We start from the raw sequence: 19,188 nt of genomic DNA, 5'->3' as shown, positions 1-19,188 counted from the left end.
AATAACAGTAATGAAGATTTTCCTTCCTTGGATAGACCTTTGAAACATTGTTATCAAATTGTGATAACACTAGTGTGTGTAATTCCTTACTCACATGGTTTAAGTATCATCAACCGATACTGAAGAAAATGTACCGTAACACACTTACCCATAGAATGAAATGGTTTCCTGATTCAGGGCATGAATGGCCCACAACATGTGTAAACAAAAGCTTGGTATCTTTCTGAATATTCTGTAATAAAACATCAACATATATTACTTTGCTTTAAAAATAACAGTGAAGATGAGAACACAAATATATATTTTTGTACATACCTTTTATACATTGCAGACTGCGATCATGTATTTTTTGGGGTGGTTTCCAGTCTCTCCACTAAAGTGTAAACCAAAAAGTCTCAATCACGTGTACCTGTCAAGTATGTTTCACTTGAATTATGATTTTGATGTAAACTTTTATTTTCAAATTTTTACTTAATCCACTTACACTCTTTTGTCCAGATGCTATCTGTCTAATTCTTGCATTGACAACCTTTTAAAAAGGATATAAACGTCAGCTTAGAATGAAGTGCTTTATTATTATTATTATTATTATTATTTATTTCTTAGCAGACGCCCTTATCCAGGGCGACTTACAATTGTTACAAGATATCACATTATACATTATTTCACATTATACAGATATCACATTATTTTTATATTTTTATGTACTCAGTTACTCAAATTAGTATACTTACATCATCCGTTAACCAAGGCAGACCAGCCCTGTCCTCGTCTATATCTTTTTCTGATAATAGAACCTGAGGCGGGCACAAACTTTTCATGTCTCTTGTTGTTACTGTGCTGCTGTGCTCTCGGATAACAATCTGGTATTCTTTGTTTCCTTCTTGAAAAAGCTTGCTTAGTTGCTCCTGAAAATAACAAGATTTGTATTAACTTTCCGTGTAACAATTGCATTCATAGAACAGAATTTTACTTTTTTTGGTTTTAAACTGAAGTTATTTTCAATACCTTATTTTCCTTTTGTATGGGGAACATGTCAACATGTTTTCCCCCCTATTTAAGTCCTGATAAAGCTCTCTTCTCGCTTGCTGAAGGCGATTCCTTTTTCATATTTACTGCCTGCATTCTTTGCTCTATAAGCAAAATAAATTATAAAATTAAAATGCATCAAAATATGGTACAATCATATTTCATAAATGATCACAGCTTCAAATGTATTTGTTAGATACTATCAAAGTGTTATCATAAAATAATTGATAACATGAGTAAGTATAGCATTATAAGTATAACATTTAAGCAGAACTGCATAAAATACAATAGTTACTATAGTACGGGCAGCAGTGTGGAGTAGTGGTTAGTGCTCTGGACTCTTGACCGGAGGGTCGTGGAATCAATCCCAGCTGGGGGACACTGCTGCTGTACCCTTGAGCAAGGTACTTTACCTAGATTGCTCCAGTAAAAACCCAACTGTAAGAATGGGTAATTGTATGTAAAAATAATGTGATATCTTGTAACAATTGTAAGTTGCCCTGGATAAGGGGTGTCTGCTAAGAAAATAAATAATAATAATATACTAACCTGCTCCATAAATTGCCAATCTTCCATCATTTCCAAAGGATCCAATGTTAGTGTCTTTGTATGTTTATGGAAATGTCGATTTTATCTTTTCATTGTGAAGGTGAAAGATTAGCCTCAATGCGAAAATGTCATACTTCTCAATCCTTCTGGTCTCGTTTTGAATTTTTTTTTCTTGAAAACGATCATAGAGTGAATAACGCTCTTTCGTTCCAGTGGAAGGATGTACTTGGGTATATCTATCAGCTGCTGCATGTTCTGTCTGCACACTTAAACCTTTGAACTTTAGTGCAGCCAGCCAAGGTAAGTCTATTTTTAATGTCTTTTCTTGAGCACTCTGGATATTTTCTTCTGTGGCTGCACAGAGCCTACCATCATGTGGCTGAAAACACTTCTGTTCTGTACGGTTATTGGTGTGTCTTTCAACTCTACCGGCAATGTCAGATATGTACATGTTCGGAGGGTGTTTGAAACTCAGTAATGCATCACAGTGGTCTTGGGCAGACTCTTGCCACCAAAGAGGAGGGTGGTAATATACCACAGAGTGCATGCATCCCATGTGTAACACACCGCCTTCAGAGAAGAAAAGGAGGAAATAGAAATAGTCAAATGTGTAATATTCAGAGTTATAAAAATAAACTTTTGCCATCTTTTTCTGTAGTAATAAAATAGGAACTTCGGTAATTTAGTGATTCTTAGTTAATTCCTACCTCCAGTTTTTTGCAGTTTAACAAACATCTTTGGATAAATGTCTTTATAGAGCAATAGCTCCTGTAGTCTATTGATAAGGTCTGTTCGAGAACCTACACCAGACACACCCAGTTCTTGACATGTTGCCGCCAGTTGACCTCTACTAGCCTGTGGAAAAATCAAATCGTATTCATTTTTGCACTCCAAGTACAATAAGCATTAATTTAAAATGTACTGCTCTTTCTACCAGGTAACATTTGATTAACAGATTTCTACAAATATAGCATATATAGTCACCTCTGACTTTCAACATAAAAGACATAGTATTGTTGGCTGAATGTGGAAGTTAAGTATAATAAGCTTATAATCTTATATGTTTCAATTTATAGTAATTACTACCTTTCGAGATTCAATAACATCTATTCGCTTGTCCTCATCAATTCTGGTTGTCTCTTTAATTTGGCACTCCTCAGTTTTTTTCTGCTTGGCATGCCCTTTAATGCTTCAGTTTTTGGCAGTGTTTGACCTATCCTACTTGCAGCACCAATCCACGGTATAAAAGCTGAATAAGACAAAGGTCTAGAAAAGGGATTTTTACTAGCAGCACCTAAAATGATTAAATAAAGAAATGAGCATGTGTTTTTTTAAAACAGGCATAGATATAGCACCTATTTTGCCATAAAAACACCATGTAAAAATATTACAAACATTAGTGACATGGATCATTAAGTAATCTTCTAATCTACAAATGTTTTCTTTGCGAGATGAAATGCTGCTTAGATCTTAAAAGCACATCATTTTAACCTTTTTAAGTACTCGCCATCACTTTGGCCATATGCAATAAGTTCCTGCTCCATATTTTGCCACGTGGTCTCAACGTTAACAACATGATCCTCTTTAGGTACTTCATCCACCTTTGGTCTCTTGAACAGACTGACTAGGAGTGTAAATAAATGCAATTGTACTATTTTTGTTGGATATTAACAAATGCTCTTTATCCTGATGATAAGGTGTTTTCAGTTCAATGCAGGACAAAGGTCATTTCCACTCCTTTCTCTCGTTTCTGTTGGCTACTCTTAACATTCCAGAAATAAAATAAGTGTGCATACTCACCAGGAATGTCAAATGCCGTTTTCCAGCTAGCATCTGAAATAACAGGTGGGTGGTGACCACATCGAAAGCAAAAATAATTGTATGATTATTGTCTCTGTGCAGGAAAATGAAAAAATGCCTTTCTTAAAGTATCATGATGCACTTGAATGGCCATAAAATCTTCCATTGTGGTCAGGAAGCAGCCAATTGCTGTGTGGTTCTGCAAAAAAAATAAATAAACGCTTATCACAAAGGCATAACATAAAAAAAAAAAAACTATTATACAAGTAGGTGGTGTTCCTAGATCAGTATATATTGTCTAAAAAGTAACAGATACATTACAGCTAAATTAATTTAAAGACTAAAACTCACTGTAGTGCCGCTGTTAGAAGAATGCACAGGGGAAGGCTTAGGAAAACCCGGTCATTAATTATGGAATCCAGAATTGTAGTCTTGAAAACGGACAGGAGTTTCACAGACCGGGCATGTCTTCACATGCATGTTGATGCCTACGTATCACAACACAAGCAATGTTAAAAATAAATAAAAAGGGTTTCATATATAATTATTAATGACTGTTGCAAAATTTAAAACACTAACCTTTGTGGACCTTAAGTCCATACACAACTGCATTTTTGGTAACTATTTTTGGTGTTAAAAGTTGTGGTGAGGTTGGTCCAGTACAATAAGGGCAGGTGGTTTCATATGCACAAATTGTTCTGGTAATTCTTTTTCATGTTTTGAAATGTCATCTGGTAATTCTTCTGGAATACGTTTGTTCGTCCATAATTAACCATCTTAACTGCATGTTCTTTGTCTGGGGGATATTCATGGACATCAAAGCAGGGATCATCCAAATCAAAACATTTCTCATGCATGCTGTCACTGTCTGCTTCTTCAGTCACATTTTTCTGTATTCTAATTCCACAGAATAAATCTCTGCGTTCTTCATAAATATACCACATTGAGAGATCTGTGAACACATTGTGCCATTTTTCCACTGCCTTTACATAGACCGTGCCACTGACCTGTTTTGGTGTCAAATGTAACACGAGTTCTCCCAGAACGACACCAAAAAGTTTTACCTGTGTGCACTGAAAAGTACACAAATCAGTCAGAAAAGCTATGTGCATTAAAAAAAAAAAAATGCGTAAATGGCACATACTCCTTCAGTTACTGCTTGAGATCGCATAGTAATACATTCATTTTCCCTAAAATTGGAAATCGTGCTACTATCCAACATATTTAGGAGATCCTGATCTTGTAATGGAGATGGAGGTGTGTGTGGTAGTGAGGTGCCTGTTCTCTGCAGATGAATGCATTCTAGTCCAGGATTTCCACTTCTGGGAGCAAGGGCCATAAACTCCATACAATGTTCTGATTCACAATCAATAACTCGTGCAGTGATAGATTTACGAAGATGGACTGGTGCCCTTTGTCCACTTTTTTTTCTTTTGCAGTAAAATATACCATTTATTAGATCAACACAATAAGTAGGATCCTTTGGTGTTCCATGTTGATGCAAAGCATGACGTCGCAGTGATGCATGACTTCCAAACCGTGCTTTGCATAATGATGACACAATGTATAGCTTCATATGTTGGGTTGCTCTACTCGTATTATAAATTTTGAAATTACATTGCGGTTATTTTATCTGATTCGTCCTCCTATCTTACATTTCTAGAAGTAACCATGACAAACAAAACGGAGCACAGATGTCAAGATAGTTTGAATTTGCTGACACTCAATCAGCCCTTAACTCGCAAATGAAACAAAATATAGATTACAGACATAGTTGTCAATGGTCAGAAGTCTATACCACCAAAACCATTACATAGAACACACCTTTTGGTATACAGATGAAAGTAAATGTTTGCAATCCTAGTAAAATGAAAGTGAAAGACAAGATTGCATTGGCCCAAGAAACAATCAAATTAAAATGACTTGTTATGGAGATCAAGCTGGATTTCAGTCTTCTGGTGAAGTACATGCTGCTGCAGATATTTGGTTAAGTACTACATTTAATAGAAAAACAGTAGGCTATTATAATCGTGCATCCAACCTTATTAATTATAAATGGTAATACTAAGAAACACTTAAATGTATTTAATTAAGGGATTAGAGGAAAAATACAAGGGACATAAGCTTACCTTTATCTTTGCTTTTAATTATGCTCCCTGTAAAATATATATATATATATATATATATATATATATATATATATATATATATATAGATATATATATATATAGATATATATATATATATATATATAGATATATATATATATAGATATATATATATAGATATATATATATATATATATAGATATATATAGATATATATATATATATATATATATATATATATATATATATATGTTGTAGTAATACTAAAAAAATGTATAAAACAATTGTAGGATTTAAATATGTTTTTCTATGTGTTTAAAGTTATGTTGTCGTTGAATAGTACTTTTGCACTTTTGACAATGCCAGTGGCTTCTGTTTACTGTTGAAGAACTTTTCATTTCAGCACAATAACAGGGAATGATGCACCTGTCTGTGGAAATAAACAATAATAATATATACTACTAATTATAATAATCTTGACTTTATATAGCACCTTTCATAACCAAATCTCAAAGCGCTTCACACTGTTAGCATACCTACAAAATACTAACACAATTAGAAATAAAGAATATAATAACAGCAGAAGAAAAGGCAATTTTAAAGAAGTGGCTTTTCAGGCGAGATTCAAAAACAGACAGCAAATCCTAACCTCTGATCTCAATAGGAAGTGTTTCTATTTCTACACCCAGGTGCGTAGAACAATGTTACATGAGAAAGTCTGCGAATTCGAAAGGATTGTATAATGGTTAATAACCAATGATATTGATTGAAGTAAGAATAACCTTGTGGCAGGATGGCCTGCAGTGGTGAGGTGTGGTGACGTCACGGACCAGGAAGTAACTGAACCAAAACAATGGATGGGCGGGTGAAGCTGAATGCTACGGCACTCGGCTGGATTTATTAAATAAACAAACCAAAAACAAAAGATTTAAACAATAACAAAACACAAAACAAAAAGGCGCGATGGCCAAACAAACAGAAACAAGTATAATTTTAAATATAGCAATTGTTCTTTTTATATTCTCCTCTCTCTCTCTCTCTCTCTCCGCTCTCTCGTACTCTCCTCTCTACACTCCACCCTGCAGCACGGACAGCTGCAGGTTCTTATACTCTGGCCGAGGGGTTAACTAGCTGTTAATTATCTTCTTACTCCTCGGCCACAGTCTGCACGCGTTTGGTAAGGATGCGTGACTGTCAGCTAGTTAAATAATCAGTAGCTGATCAGTCACGCATCCTCACGGGGTTTTTAAATTATAAACAATAACAAGACGCAGCACTTTTATCCGCGCCGCAAACAAATACAAATAATAATAAATAAATACATAGGGGCGGGACACAAACCTGTTTAAAGCGTTGCGAGTTTACGAAATTAATAATCCGTGTATCTTCCAATTATAACATTAAGAAACAAATGACACACATACAGTGCAAAACAGATATTTCCTAATAGACAATGCTGACATATTTTTTTTTATATATATATATATATATATATATATATATTGTAGGGTTGGTCGAGTGATCTTATGGTGTAGTGCAGAACGGCAGAAAAAGGTAGACAGACAAGTTGAGTCGATAGAGAATTTGTCCAAACTTTATTTGGAATAAAGTGGCCCAGTGCAACAAACAAACTCTATCGAAAAAAACTAACTTATTTTGTTTTCTTTAACATACAAAAAAAAAAGAAAATAGTTAAACAAACCAAACTTCTTTTAGTAGGCTAAAACTATTACCTCCAGCATTATACGCTGTACCTGATACCAGCTATCCCCCCTCCTCTCTCCAACTGAATCCCTTTATAGAGCCACCCATCTGTAACTCCTCCCCTGGGACTCAACCAAGATTACTAAAACCCCATTCATAAGTTACCATACAAATATACTTTACCATTAAATATCAATAACTAGTATAAACATTAAAATTCAAATCTTGCAGAGATTATTGCCCAAACCCATAACTAAATAGCATGTGGCTTAGTTTACATAATAACTACTCCCCCCTGCTACTACTGGGTGCATCCAAAGGTCCAGCTATTAACAGCAATACGGTAAATAAAACTCAAAGTGCCCGCATTACATCACTTTTGGTAACCCGAAGTTATATTAGTCTCCGCCCACAAAATGGCGCCTTCTATCTCCACCCTCCTGCTGAATGGTAAGTATTTCTAATCTTCTTTTTTTTTTTTTTCTTTAAATTAGTCTTTATTTAAAATAGTTAATTTTAAAACACCACAACAATCCTCCGTGCAACCAACAGCAAGATAATATGTGCAAATATACCGTACATTTTTAAACTTTGCGCGTGCTAATGCTGATCGCACGGCAAGCGGAAAAATGTGCACCTTTTCCCGTTTGCTGGGAGATTAAACTGCATTCAGCACGCATTAATTTATTTATTTATGTTTTTAACTTAACCTTTCTGTTCTGGCCTGTTTTCTTTTCCCCTCCATCACCACCATCATTACCCCGTGTATCACGGCCCTTCACCATACAAAGGTAAGTGTTTTTTTTTTTAATTTTTTTTTAATTTATTTTTTTTTTAACCACACAATACAATACATTAGTACAAAATGAAACCATGCTGTCCCCGTCTCAACAACGGTATTAATTTCTTTCATCGTTGCAGGGTTACAACAAATAGTCCAAGTTCAATCGAGCTGTAAATAAGTATTTCAGCATCCCGATATCATTCCATACACAGTTCACATGGGACGGACGCGGCACCGTCACATTTCCCCCCCCTTTAACCTTTCTCGGGTTTCTCTGGAATTCGAGAGAGGTAATCTGCAGTAACATTCTGCTTCCCAGCTTTGTAAACCACCTCAAATGAGAATGGCTGTAGGCTCAGGTACCATCGGGTGATCCGGGCATTCGAATCCTTCATTCGCCCAAGCCACTGTAAAGCACGATGATCAGTCTCTATTTGGAAATGACGGCCCAACAAATAGTACCTCAGGGAATCTACGGCCCACTTGATTCCCAAACACTCCTTTTCTACAGTGGAATAGTTTATCTCCCGGGGAAACAACTTCCTGCTGATATATAGAACAGGCTTCCGGGTTTCCCCTTCACCCTGTAAAAGAACAGCCCCCAATCCCAACCCAGATGCATCCGTCTGGACGAGAAATGGTTGGTTAAAATCTGGGCTCTGCAGCACTGGATCTTTGCACAAAGCTTCTTTTAACTGCTGGAAAGCATTTTCACAGTCCTTAGTCCACCTAACTTTATTAGGACTAGCTTTTTTGATTAACTCAGTTAAAGCTACTGCTTTGGATGAAAAGTTAGGAATGAATCTTCGATACCACCCAATGAGACCCAGAAAGGAGCGCACTTGCTTCTTGGTTTCAGGTGGTAAACATTGTCGAATAGACTCAACCTTTTCCACCTGAGGTCGAATCTCGCCATTACCCAGATAATAACCCAGGTACTTAGTTGTTTTCTTGGCAAAGGCACATTTTTGAGGGTTGACAGTTAGTCCAGCTTGATGGAGTTTTTGGATCACAGCTGTAAGATGTTGTAGATGTTCTTCCCATGTCTGGCTATATATAACGATGTCATCCAGATAGGCTGCAGCGAATCGGTCATCTCCCTTCAGTACCAAATTCATCAGCCTTTGGAATGTGGCCGGAGCACCCTGTAAACCAAAAGGCATCACTTTGAATTGGTAGTGACCAAAGGGTGTTCGAAACGCAGTGATCTCCTTGGATTCCGGTGCCATGGGAACCTGCCAATAACCTTTACAGAGATCCAAAGTACTGATGTATTTTGCTTTCCCAATCTTCTCCACCATTTCATCAATCCTTGGCATAGGATAAGGATCGAATTTGGTACTGGCATTGACCTTCCTAAAATCTATGCAGAAACGCATACTGCCATCTTTTTTCGGAACCAAGACAATGGGACTGCTCCACTCACTAGCAGATTCCTCAATAACTCCCAAGGACAACATGATCTCCACTTCTGTTTTTAATACAGACAGAAGCTTCTCTGGTACTCGATAGTGCCACTGTCGAGTTGGATTCATCTCCTTCAGCTGAATCTGATGTTGCACCAACTGTGTATAACCTGGTTTCTCTTGAAAAACATCTGTGATTAGACAAGACTTAATCTCCTCTTGCTGCTTTAGGGTCAGATGAGTCAAATCCCAACTCACATTCTGAATAGTGGTGGGAAAGTACATCTCTTCCTGCTCCTCCTCCTCCGCACAGCTCTAATAAAAAGGTTTAGGCTTACTTCATTTCTGGGAAACCATTCTTTTAACAAGTTGATGTGAAACACTTGTTCCTTCTTCCGACGGTCAGGCATTTCAATTAGGTAGTTGACTGGCCCTCTCTTCTCCAGCACAGTAAACGGTCCCTGCCATTGGGCTAGCAATTTGCTCTCTTTATTAGGCAGCAAGAGCAAAACCTGCTGTCCCGGAACAAATGACCGTGATCTGGCCTTTTTATCATACCAGGTCTTCTGCCTTCTCTGTGCCTCTTTCAAGTTTTCTCGAGCCAAAGCAGACATCTTTTCAAGGTGATCCCTCATCTTCAGAACATAGGAAGCAACATTCAGATGATTGTCTTGGGGCGACTCCCATTCCTCTTTCAAGACATCCAAGGGACCCCTCACCTGCCTGCCAAACAGCAACTCAAAAGGGGAGAATCCAGTAGATGCCTGAGGGACTTCACGATAAGCAAATAATAAGTATGGTAACCATTGATCCCAGTCGGAACCAGTATCTCTCACAAATTTTCCCAGCATGCTCTTCAGTGTTCGATTAAACCTTTCTACCAGGCCATCGGTCTGAGGATGGTAAGGGGTGGTCTTAATTGCTTTAATCCCCAGCAAATGGTAAACTTGTTTGAGCAAATCAGATCTAAAATTAGTACCTTGATCTGTTAATATCTCTCGTGGTATGCCTACCCTGGAAAACAGCTGCAACAGTACAGATGCCACCTGTCTTGCCTTCACATTTTTCAAAGGGAAAACCTCAGGATAACGAGTCGAATAATCACAAATTACCAACATAAACCGGTTACCTGACCGACTCCTTTCTAAAGGGCCAACCACATCCATAGCCACCCTTTCAAAAGGAACCTCAATTACAGGTAAAGATATTAGTGGTGCTTTACTAGCTTTCCCCACTCCACAAGCTACCTGACATTCTGGACATGAACGTATATAATCTCCTACCTCCTTGTACAAACCTGGCCAAAAAAATCTGTGCGCAATTCGAGCTAAAGTTTTTTGTGTACCCAAATGGCCTGCCCATGGAATGGTATGTCCTAAAGATAAAATCCTATTTCTCAGTTCCAGTGGTATAACCAGCTGAGACCCCTCCTCTGACTGTCTATACAACAAACCCTTGTCTAGTACATAACATTCTCCCCTCCACCCAGTGTTCTCCTTACCTCCCTTCTCCACTTGGTCAAAGAGAGACTGCAAAGTACTATCTGCTTTCTGTAACTCTCCCAAATTAGTGGGTACTTCAAAATCATCCCCGGCCATATGCTCCTTAGGTAACTCCACCTGCCTGTTTTTTATGGCATATTTTAATTTTTCAGTTCTCCGCTGTCTTTTACTCTTCCGTACCCTAGTACTACCCTCCTCCAACTCTGCATGAAAGAATGGCATGTCTTGCAATGACGTAACTCCTGGTTCTAACCGCCTACTTTTAGACCGTGTAACCACTACATTACAGGGCTGGACCTGTTGCACCAGCTTCCCAAGAATAGGAATATCCTGGCCCAACAAAACTTGATATGGCAGTTCCTTCACTATACCCACAGTGACTAAAAAAGTTTGTCCCTCTATACCTAAATAAACATCAGCTGTAGGATAACCTTTTACGTCCCCATGCACACACCTAATTCCTAGAGCAGCCCCCTCATTGAAACAATCACTAGAAACTAATCCTTCCTTCACCAGTGTCTGGGAGCTTCCGGTATCTAATATAGCGTGTACCTTCTTTCCATTCAAGGCTATCTCAGTTATCTGTTCCAACCCCCTTCTCCTATCTCCCTCCTCACTAGGTCTGGGCACATAACTAACATTTGATGGCTTTTCTTTTCTTAATGGGCAACTTGGCTTAATATGTCCTTCTTTTCCACAATTATAACATATTATTTTCTTATCAACTTTACCACTTTGCATGGGATATGTATTAATTCTACTAAATTGACCAACACCCTGTCCCGGTCCCTCAGACTTACCCGGTCCTGTAGAGCTCGACCCACGGGCGTAGGAATAGATCTTATATCCTCTCCGAGCTGATACAAACACATCTGCTAGCCGCGCTGCCTCCCGAGCTGTTGCTGGATCATGTTCTTTAATCCAGATCCTCACTTCTGTATTAATCATACGTAGAAACTGTTCCAAGATTATTAGTTCTCCTATCTCCTCTTTGGTATGTTTCTCTGGCTGTATCCACTTCTTATACTGCTCTTCCAATCGCACATAGAGCTCCTTTGGTGTCTCTCCTTTCAATATTTCTGCAGACCGGAACCGCTGTCTGTAAGTGTCGGAGTTAATCTCATATTTTTTTTAAAATTGCCTTTTTCACTTTATCATAGTCCGTGGTGTCTTCAATATTCATGGCTACAAAAGCACTACGAGCCTTTCCTGTGAGTAATGCAACTAAACGTATGGCCCAGTTTCCTTTATCCCACAAACAAGCAGTGGCTACTCTTTCAAAGGTGGTCAAAAACTGCTCAATGTCATCTTTATCTTCCAATTTTTGTAATTTTGGGTCTCTCCAGTCACATCTTGGACCTCTCCCTGGCTCTGTGACATGTTCCGAATCTCCGAAAGTGTTGTCTCTGCTGCCTGTTTCCTCATGCTCCCTTTGAAGACCTCTCGCCACCTCCACTTGCAGCTGCCCAAACTGATGCTGTATGATCTTCCATCTTTGTTCTTGTCTTGCTTCTTCTCTTTCCATACGCTCCTCTCTCCTCTCCTGAGCTTGGAGGTATGTGTTAAACATTCCAGCGAGCTCTGCCATTCCTGGCTCCCGACTGGTGGCTGAAACTGGCCTTGGGCCCTCAGACTCGGTGGTCACCTGGGCTGCAGCCATCTCCACTTCCCCAGTCTCCTCTGCCGCAGTCTCCTCTAGTTGGCGCCGTTTCGCTGGCATTCTACTGACTGCTGCCGTTCTCCCACTTTAACTTGCCTTCTGTAGTCTTTCCGTGCCATTTACTTTCTGCTACCAATCACTGGAACATCCCACCGCTGCCACCATTTGTAGGGTTGGTCGAGTGATCTTATGGTGTAGTGCAGAACGGCAGAAAAAGGTAGACAGACAAGTTGAGTCGATAGAGAATTTGTCCAAACTTTATTTGGAATAAAGTGGCCCAGTGCAACAAACAAACTCTATCGAAAAAAACTAACTTATTTTGTTTTCTTTAACATACAAAAAAAAAAGAAAATAGTTAAACAAACCAAACTTCTTTTAGTAGGCTAAAACTATTACCTCCAGCATTATACGCTGTACCTGATACCAGCTATCCCCCCTCCTCTCTCCAACTGAATCCCTTTATAGAGCCACCCATCTGTAACTCCTCCCCTGGGACTCAACCAAGATTACTAAAACCCCATTCATAAGTTACCATACAAATATACTTTACCATTAAATATCAATAACTAGTATAAACATTAAAATTCAAATCTTGCAGAGATTATTGCCCAAACCCATAACTAAATAGCATGTGGCTTAGTTTACATAATAACTACTCCCCCCTGCTACTACTGGGTGCATCCAAAGGTCCAGCTATTAACAGCAATACGGTAAATAAAACTCAAAGTGCCCGCATTACATCACTTTTGGTAACCCGAAGTTATATTAGTCTCCGCCCACAAAATGGCGCCTTCTATCTCCACCCTCCTGCTGAATGGTAAGTATTTCTAATCTTCTTTTTTTTTTTTTTCTTTAAATTAGTCTTTATTTAAAATAGTTAATTTTAAAACACCACAACAATCCTCCGTGCAACCAACAGCAAGATAATATGTGCAAATATACCGTACATTTTTAAACTTTGCGCGTGCTAATGCTGATCGCACGGCAAGCGGAAAAATGTGCACCTTTTCCCGTTTGCTGGGAGATTAAACTGCATTCAGCACGCATTAATTTATTTATTTATGTTTTTAACTTAACCTTTCTGTTCTGGCCTGTTTTCTTTTCCCCTCCATCACCACCATCATTACCCCGTGTATCACGGCCCTTCACCATACAAAGGTAAGTGTTTTTTTTTTTAATTTTTTTTTAATTTATTTTTTTTTTAACCACACAATACAATACATTAGTACAAAATGAAACCATGCTGTCCCCGTCTCAACAACGGTATTAATTTCTTTCATCGTTGCAGGGTTACAACAAATAGTCCAAGTTCAATCGAGCTGTAAATAAGTATTTCAGCATCCCGATATCATTCCATACACAGTTCACATGGGACGGACGCGGCACCGTCACATTTCCCCCCCCTTTAACCTTTCTCGGGTTTCTCTGGAATTCGAGAGAGGTAATCTGCAGTAACATTCTGCTTCCCAGCTTTGTAAACCACCTCAAATGAGAATGGCTGTAGGCTCAGGTACCATCGGGTGATCCGGGCATTCGAATCCTTCATTCGCCCAAGCCACTGTAAAGCACGATGATCAGTCTCTATTTGGAAATGACGGCCCAACAAATAGTACCTCAGGGAATCTACGGCCCACTTGATTCCCAAACACTCCTTTTCTACAGTGGAATAGTTTATCTCCCGGGGAAACAACTTCCTGCTGATATATAGAACAGGCTTCCGGGTTTCCCCTTCACCCTGTAAAAGAACAGCCCCCAATCCCAACCCAGATGCATCCGTCTGGACGAGAAATGGTTGGTTAAAATCTGGGCTCTGCAGCACTGGATCTTTGCACAAAGCTTCTTTTAACTGCTGGAAAGCATTTTCACAGTCCTTAGTCCACCTAACTTTATTAGGACTAGCTTTTTTGATTAACTCAGTTAAAGCTACTGCTTTGGATGAAAAGTTAGGAATGAATCTTCGATACCACCCAATGAGACCCAGAAAGGAGCGCACTTGCTTCTTGGTTTCAGGTGGTAAACATTGTCGAATAGACTCAACCTTTTCCACCTGAGGTCGAATCTCGCCATTACCCAGATAATAACCCAGGTACTTAGTTGTTTTCTTGGCAAAGGCACATTTTTGAGGGTTGACAGTTAGTCCAGCTTGATGGAGTTTTTGGATCACAGCTGTAAGATGTTGTAGATGTTCTTCCCATGTCTGGCTATATATAACGATGTCATCCAGATAGGCTGCAGCGAATCGGTCATCTCCCTTCAGTACCAAATTCATCAGCCTTTGGAATGTGGCCGGAGCACCCTGTAAACCAAAAGGCATCACTTTGAATTGGTAGTGACCAAAGGGTGTTCGAAACGCAGTGATCTCCTTGGATTCCGGTGCCATGGGAACCTGCCAATAACCTTTACAGAGATCCAAAGTACTGATGTATTTTGCTTTCCCAATCTTCTCCACCATTTCATCAATCCTTGGCATAGGATAAGGATCGAATTTGGTACTGGCATTGACCTTCCTAAAATCTATGCAGAAACGCATACTGCCATCTTTTTTCGGAACCAAGACAATGGGACTGCTCCACTCACTAGCAGATTCCTCAATAACTCCCAAGGACAACATGATCTCCACTTCTGTTTTTAATACAGACAGAAGCTTCTCTGGTACTCGATAGTGCCACTGTCGAGTTGGATTCATCTCCTTCAGCTGAATCTGATGTTGCACCAACTGTGTATAACCTGGTTTCTCTTGAAAAACATCTGTGATTAGACAAGACTTAATCTCCTCTTGCTGCTTTAGGGTCAGATGAGTCAAATCCCAACTCACATTCTGAATAGTGGTGGGAAAGTACATCTCTTCCTGCTCCTCCTCCTCCGCACAGCTCTAATAAAAAGGTTTAGGCTTACTTCATTTCTGGGAAACCATTCTTTTAACAAGTTGATGTGAAACACTTGTTCCTTCTTCCGACGGTCAGGCATTTCAATTAGGTAGTTGACTGGCCCTCTCTTCTCCAGCACAGTAAACGGTCCCTGCCATTGGGCTAGCAATTTGCTCTCTTTATTAGGCAGCAAGAGCAAAACCTGCTGTCCCGGAACAAATGACCGTGATCTGGCCTTTTTATCATACCAGGTCTTCTGCCTTCTCTGTGCCTCTTTCAAGTTTTCTCGAGCCAAAGCAGACATCTTTTCAAGGTGATCCCTCATCTTCAGAACATAGGAAGCAACATTCAGACGATTGTCTTGGGGCGACTCCCATTCCTCTTTCAAGACATCCAAGGGACCCCTCACCTGCCTGCCAAACAGCAACTCAAAAGGGGAGAATCCAGTAGATGCCTGAGGGACTTCACGATAAGCAAATAATAAGTATGGTAACCATTGATCCCAGTCGGAACCAGTATCTCTCACAAATTTTCCCAGCATGCTCTTCAGTGTTCGATTAAACCTTTCTACCAGGCCATCGGTCTGAGGATGGTAAGGGGTGGTCTTAATTGCTTTAATCCCCAGCAAATGGTAAACTTGTTTGAGCAAATCAGATCTAAAATTAGTACCTTGATCTGTTAATATCTCTCGTGGTATGCCTACCCTGGAAAACAGCTGCAACAGTACAGATGCCACCTGTCTTGCCTTCACATTTTTCAAAGGGAAAACCTCAGGATAACGAGTCGAATAATCACAAATTACCAACATAAACCGGTTACCTGACCGACTCCTTTCTAAAGGGCCAACCACATCCATAGCCACCCTTTCAAAAGGAACCTCAATTACAGGTAAAGATATTAGTGGTGCTTTACTAGCTTTCCCCACTCCACAAGCTACCTGACATTCTGGACATGAACGTATATAATCTCCTACCTCCTTGTACAAACCTGGCCAAAAAAATCTGTGCGCAATTCGAGCTAAAGTTTTTTGTGTACCCAAATGGCCTGCCCATGGAATGGTATGTCCTAAAGATAAAATCCTATTTCTCAGTTCCAGTGGTATAACCAGCTGAGACCCCTCCTCTGACTGTCTATACAACAAACCCTTGTCTAGTACATAACATTCTCCCCTCCACCCAGTGTTCTCCTTACCTCCCTTCTCCACTTGGTCAAAGAGAGACTGCAAAGTACTATCTGCTTTCTGTAACTCTCCCAAATTAGTGGGTACTTCAAAATCATCCCCGGCCATATGCTCCTTAGGTAACTCCACCTGCCTGTTTTTTATGGCATATTTTAATTTTTCAGTTCTCCGCTGTCTTTTACTCTTCCGTACCCTAGTACTACCCTCCTCCAACTCTGCATGAAAGAATGGCATGTCTTGCAATGATGTAACTCCTGGTTCTAACCGCCTACTTTTAGACCGTGTAACCACTACATTACAGGGCTGGACCTGTTGCACCAGCTTCCCAAGAATAGGAATATCCTGGCCCAACAAAACTTGATATGGCAGTTCCTTCACTATACCCACAGTGACTAAAAAAGTTTGTCCCTCTATACCTAAATAAACATCAGCTGTAGGATAACCTTTTACGTCCCCATGCACACACCTAATTCCTAGAGCAGCCCCCTCATTGAAACAATCACTAGAAACTAATCCTTCCTTCACCAGTGTCTGGGAGCTTCCGGTATCTAATATAGCGTGTACCTTCTTTCCATTCAAGGCTATCTCAGTTATCTGTTCCAACCCCCTTCTCCTATCTCCCTCCTCACTAGGTCTGGGCACATAACTAACATTTGATGGCTTTTCTTTTCTTAATGGGCAACTTGGCTTAATATGTCCTTCTTTTCCACAATTATAACATATTATTTTCTTATCAACTTTACCACTTTGCATGGGATATGTATTAATTCTACTAAATTGACCAACACCCTGTCCCGGTCCCTCAGACTTACCCGGTCCTGTAGAGCTCGACCCACGGGCGTAGGAATAGATCTTATATCCTCTCCGAGCTGATACAAACACATCTGCTAGCCGCGCTGCCTCCCGAGCTGTTGCTGGATCATGTTCTTTAATCCAGATCCTCACTTCTGTATTAATCATACGTAGAAACTGTTCCAAGATTATTAGTTCTCCTATCTCCTCTTTGGTATGTTTCTCTGGCTGTATCCACTTCTTATACTGCTCTTCCAATCGCACATAGAGCTCCTTTGGTGTCTCTCCTTTCAATATTTCTGCAGACCGGAACCGCTGTCTGTAAGTGTCGGAGTTAATCTCATATTTTTTTTAAAATTGCCTTTTTCACTTTATCATAGTCCGTGGTGTCTTCAATATTCATGGCTACAAAAGCACTACGAGCCTTTCCTGTGAGTAATGCAACTAAACGTATGGCCCAGTTTCCTTTATCCCACAAACAAGCAGTGGCTACTCTTTCAAAGGTGGTCAAAAACTGCTCAATGTCATCTTTATCTTCCAATTTTTGTAATTTTGGGTCTCTCCAGTCACATCTTGGACCTCTCCCTGGCTCTGTGACATGTTCCGAATCTCCGAAAGTGTTGTCTCTGCTGCCTGTTTCCTCATGCTCCCTTTGAAGACCTCTCGCCACCTCCACTTGCAGCTGCCCAAACTGATGCTGTATGATCTTCCATCTTTGTTCTTGTCTTGCTTCTTCTCTTTCCATACGCTCCTCTCTCCTCTCCTGAGCTTGGAGGTATGTGTTAAACATTCCAGCGAGCTCTGCCATTCCTGGCTCCCGACTGGTGGCTGAAACTGGCCTTGGGCCCTCAGACTCGGTGGTCACCTGGGCTGCAGCCATCTCCACTTCCCCAGTCTCCTCTGCCGCAGTCTCCTCTAGTTGGCGCCGTTTCGCTGGCATTCTACTGACTGCTGCCGTTCTCCCACTTTAACTTGCCTTCTGTAGTCTTTCCGTGCCATTTACTTTCTGCTACCAATCACTGGAACATCCCACCGCTGCCACCATTTGTAGGGTTGGTCGAGTGATCTTATGGTGTAGTGCAGAACGGCAGAAAAAGGTAGACAGACAAGTTGAGTCGATAGAGAATTTGTCCAAACTTTATTTGGAATAAAGTGGCCCAGTGCAACAAACAAACTCTATCGAAAAAAACTAACTTATTTTGTTTTCTTTAACATACAAAAAAAAAAGAAAATAGTTAAACAAACCAAACTTCTTTTAGTAGGCTAAAACTATTACCTCCAGCATTATACGCTGTACCTGATACCAGCTATCCCCCCTCCTCTCTCCAACTGAATCCCTTTATAGAGCCACCCATCTGTAACTCCTCCCCTGGGACTCAACCAAGATTACTAAAACCCCATTCATAAGTTACCATACAAATATACTTTACCATTAAATATCAATAACTAGTATAAACATTAAAATTCAAATCTTGCAGAGATTATTGCCCAAACCCATAACTAAATAGCATGTGGCTTAGTTTACATAATAACTACTCCCCCCTGCTACTACTGGGTGCATCCAAAGGTCCAGCTATTAACAGCAATACGGTAAATAAAACTCAAAGTGCCCGCATTACATCACTTTTGGTAACCCGAAGTTATATTAGTCTCCGCCCACAAAATGGCGCCTTCTATCTCCACCCTCCTGCTGAATGGTAAGTATTTCTAATCTTCTTTTTTTTTTTTTTCTTTAAATTAGTCTTTATTTAAAATAGTTAATTTTAAAACACCACAACAATCCTCCGTGCAACCAACAGCAAGATAA

The 19,188-nt window shown here is 39.8% G+C and overlaps 1 protein-coding gene across 3 annotated transcripts in view; it reads left to right on the top strand.

Moving 5' to 3' along the window:
• LOC117966463 (transcription factor IIIB 50 kDa subunit-like) overlaps positions 1-19,188 on the top strand; it is a 34,672-nt gene that overhangs the window by 4,152 nt on the left and 11,332 nt on the right. Inside the window, exon 3 of one of the 3 annotated variants that reach the window (XM_059008508.1) lies at positions 1,792-1,878. The exons of 1 other annotated variant lie outside the window; for it this stretch is intronic. Coding sequence is in view for 1 of the 2 variants with exons in the window: in XM_059008506.1 (XP_058864489.1) it covers positions 19,045-19,078 (34 nt within the window). In the remaining variant the exon portion in view is untranslated. Of the gene's footprint in view, positions 1-1,791; positions 1,879-18,877; positions 19,079-19,188 lie in introns of those variants that run through there. One more of the 3 variants, XM_059008506.1, reaches the window with a different exon arrangement.

Source organism: Acipenser ruthenus, chromosome 37 (assembly GCF_902713425.1).
Source record: "Acipenser ruthenus chromosome 37, fAciRut3.2 maternal haplotype, whole genome shotgun sequence".
NCBI classification, from domain to species: domain Eukaryota; kingdom Metazoa; phylum Chordata; class Actinopteri; order Acipenseriformes; family Acipenseridae; genus Acipenser; species Acipenser ruthenus.
The sequence above is the reverse complement of the archived record's forward strand: the minus strand, read 5'-3'. Positions and strand labels throughout refer to the sequence as shown.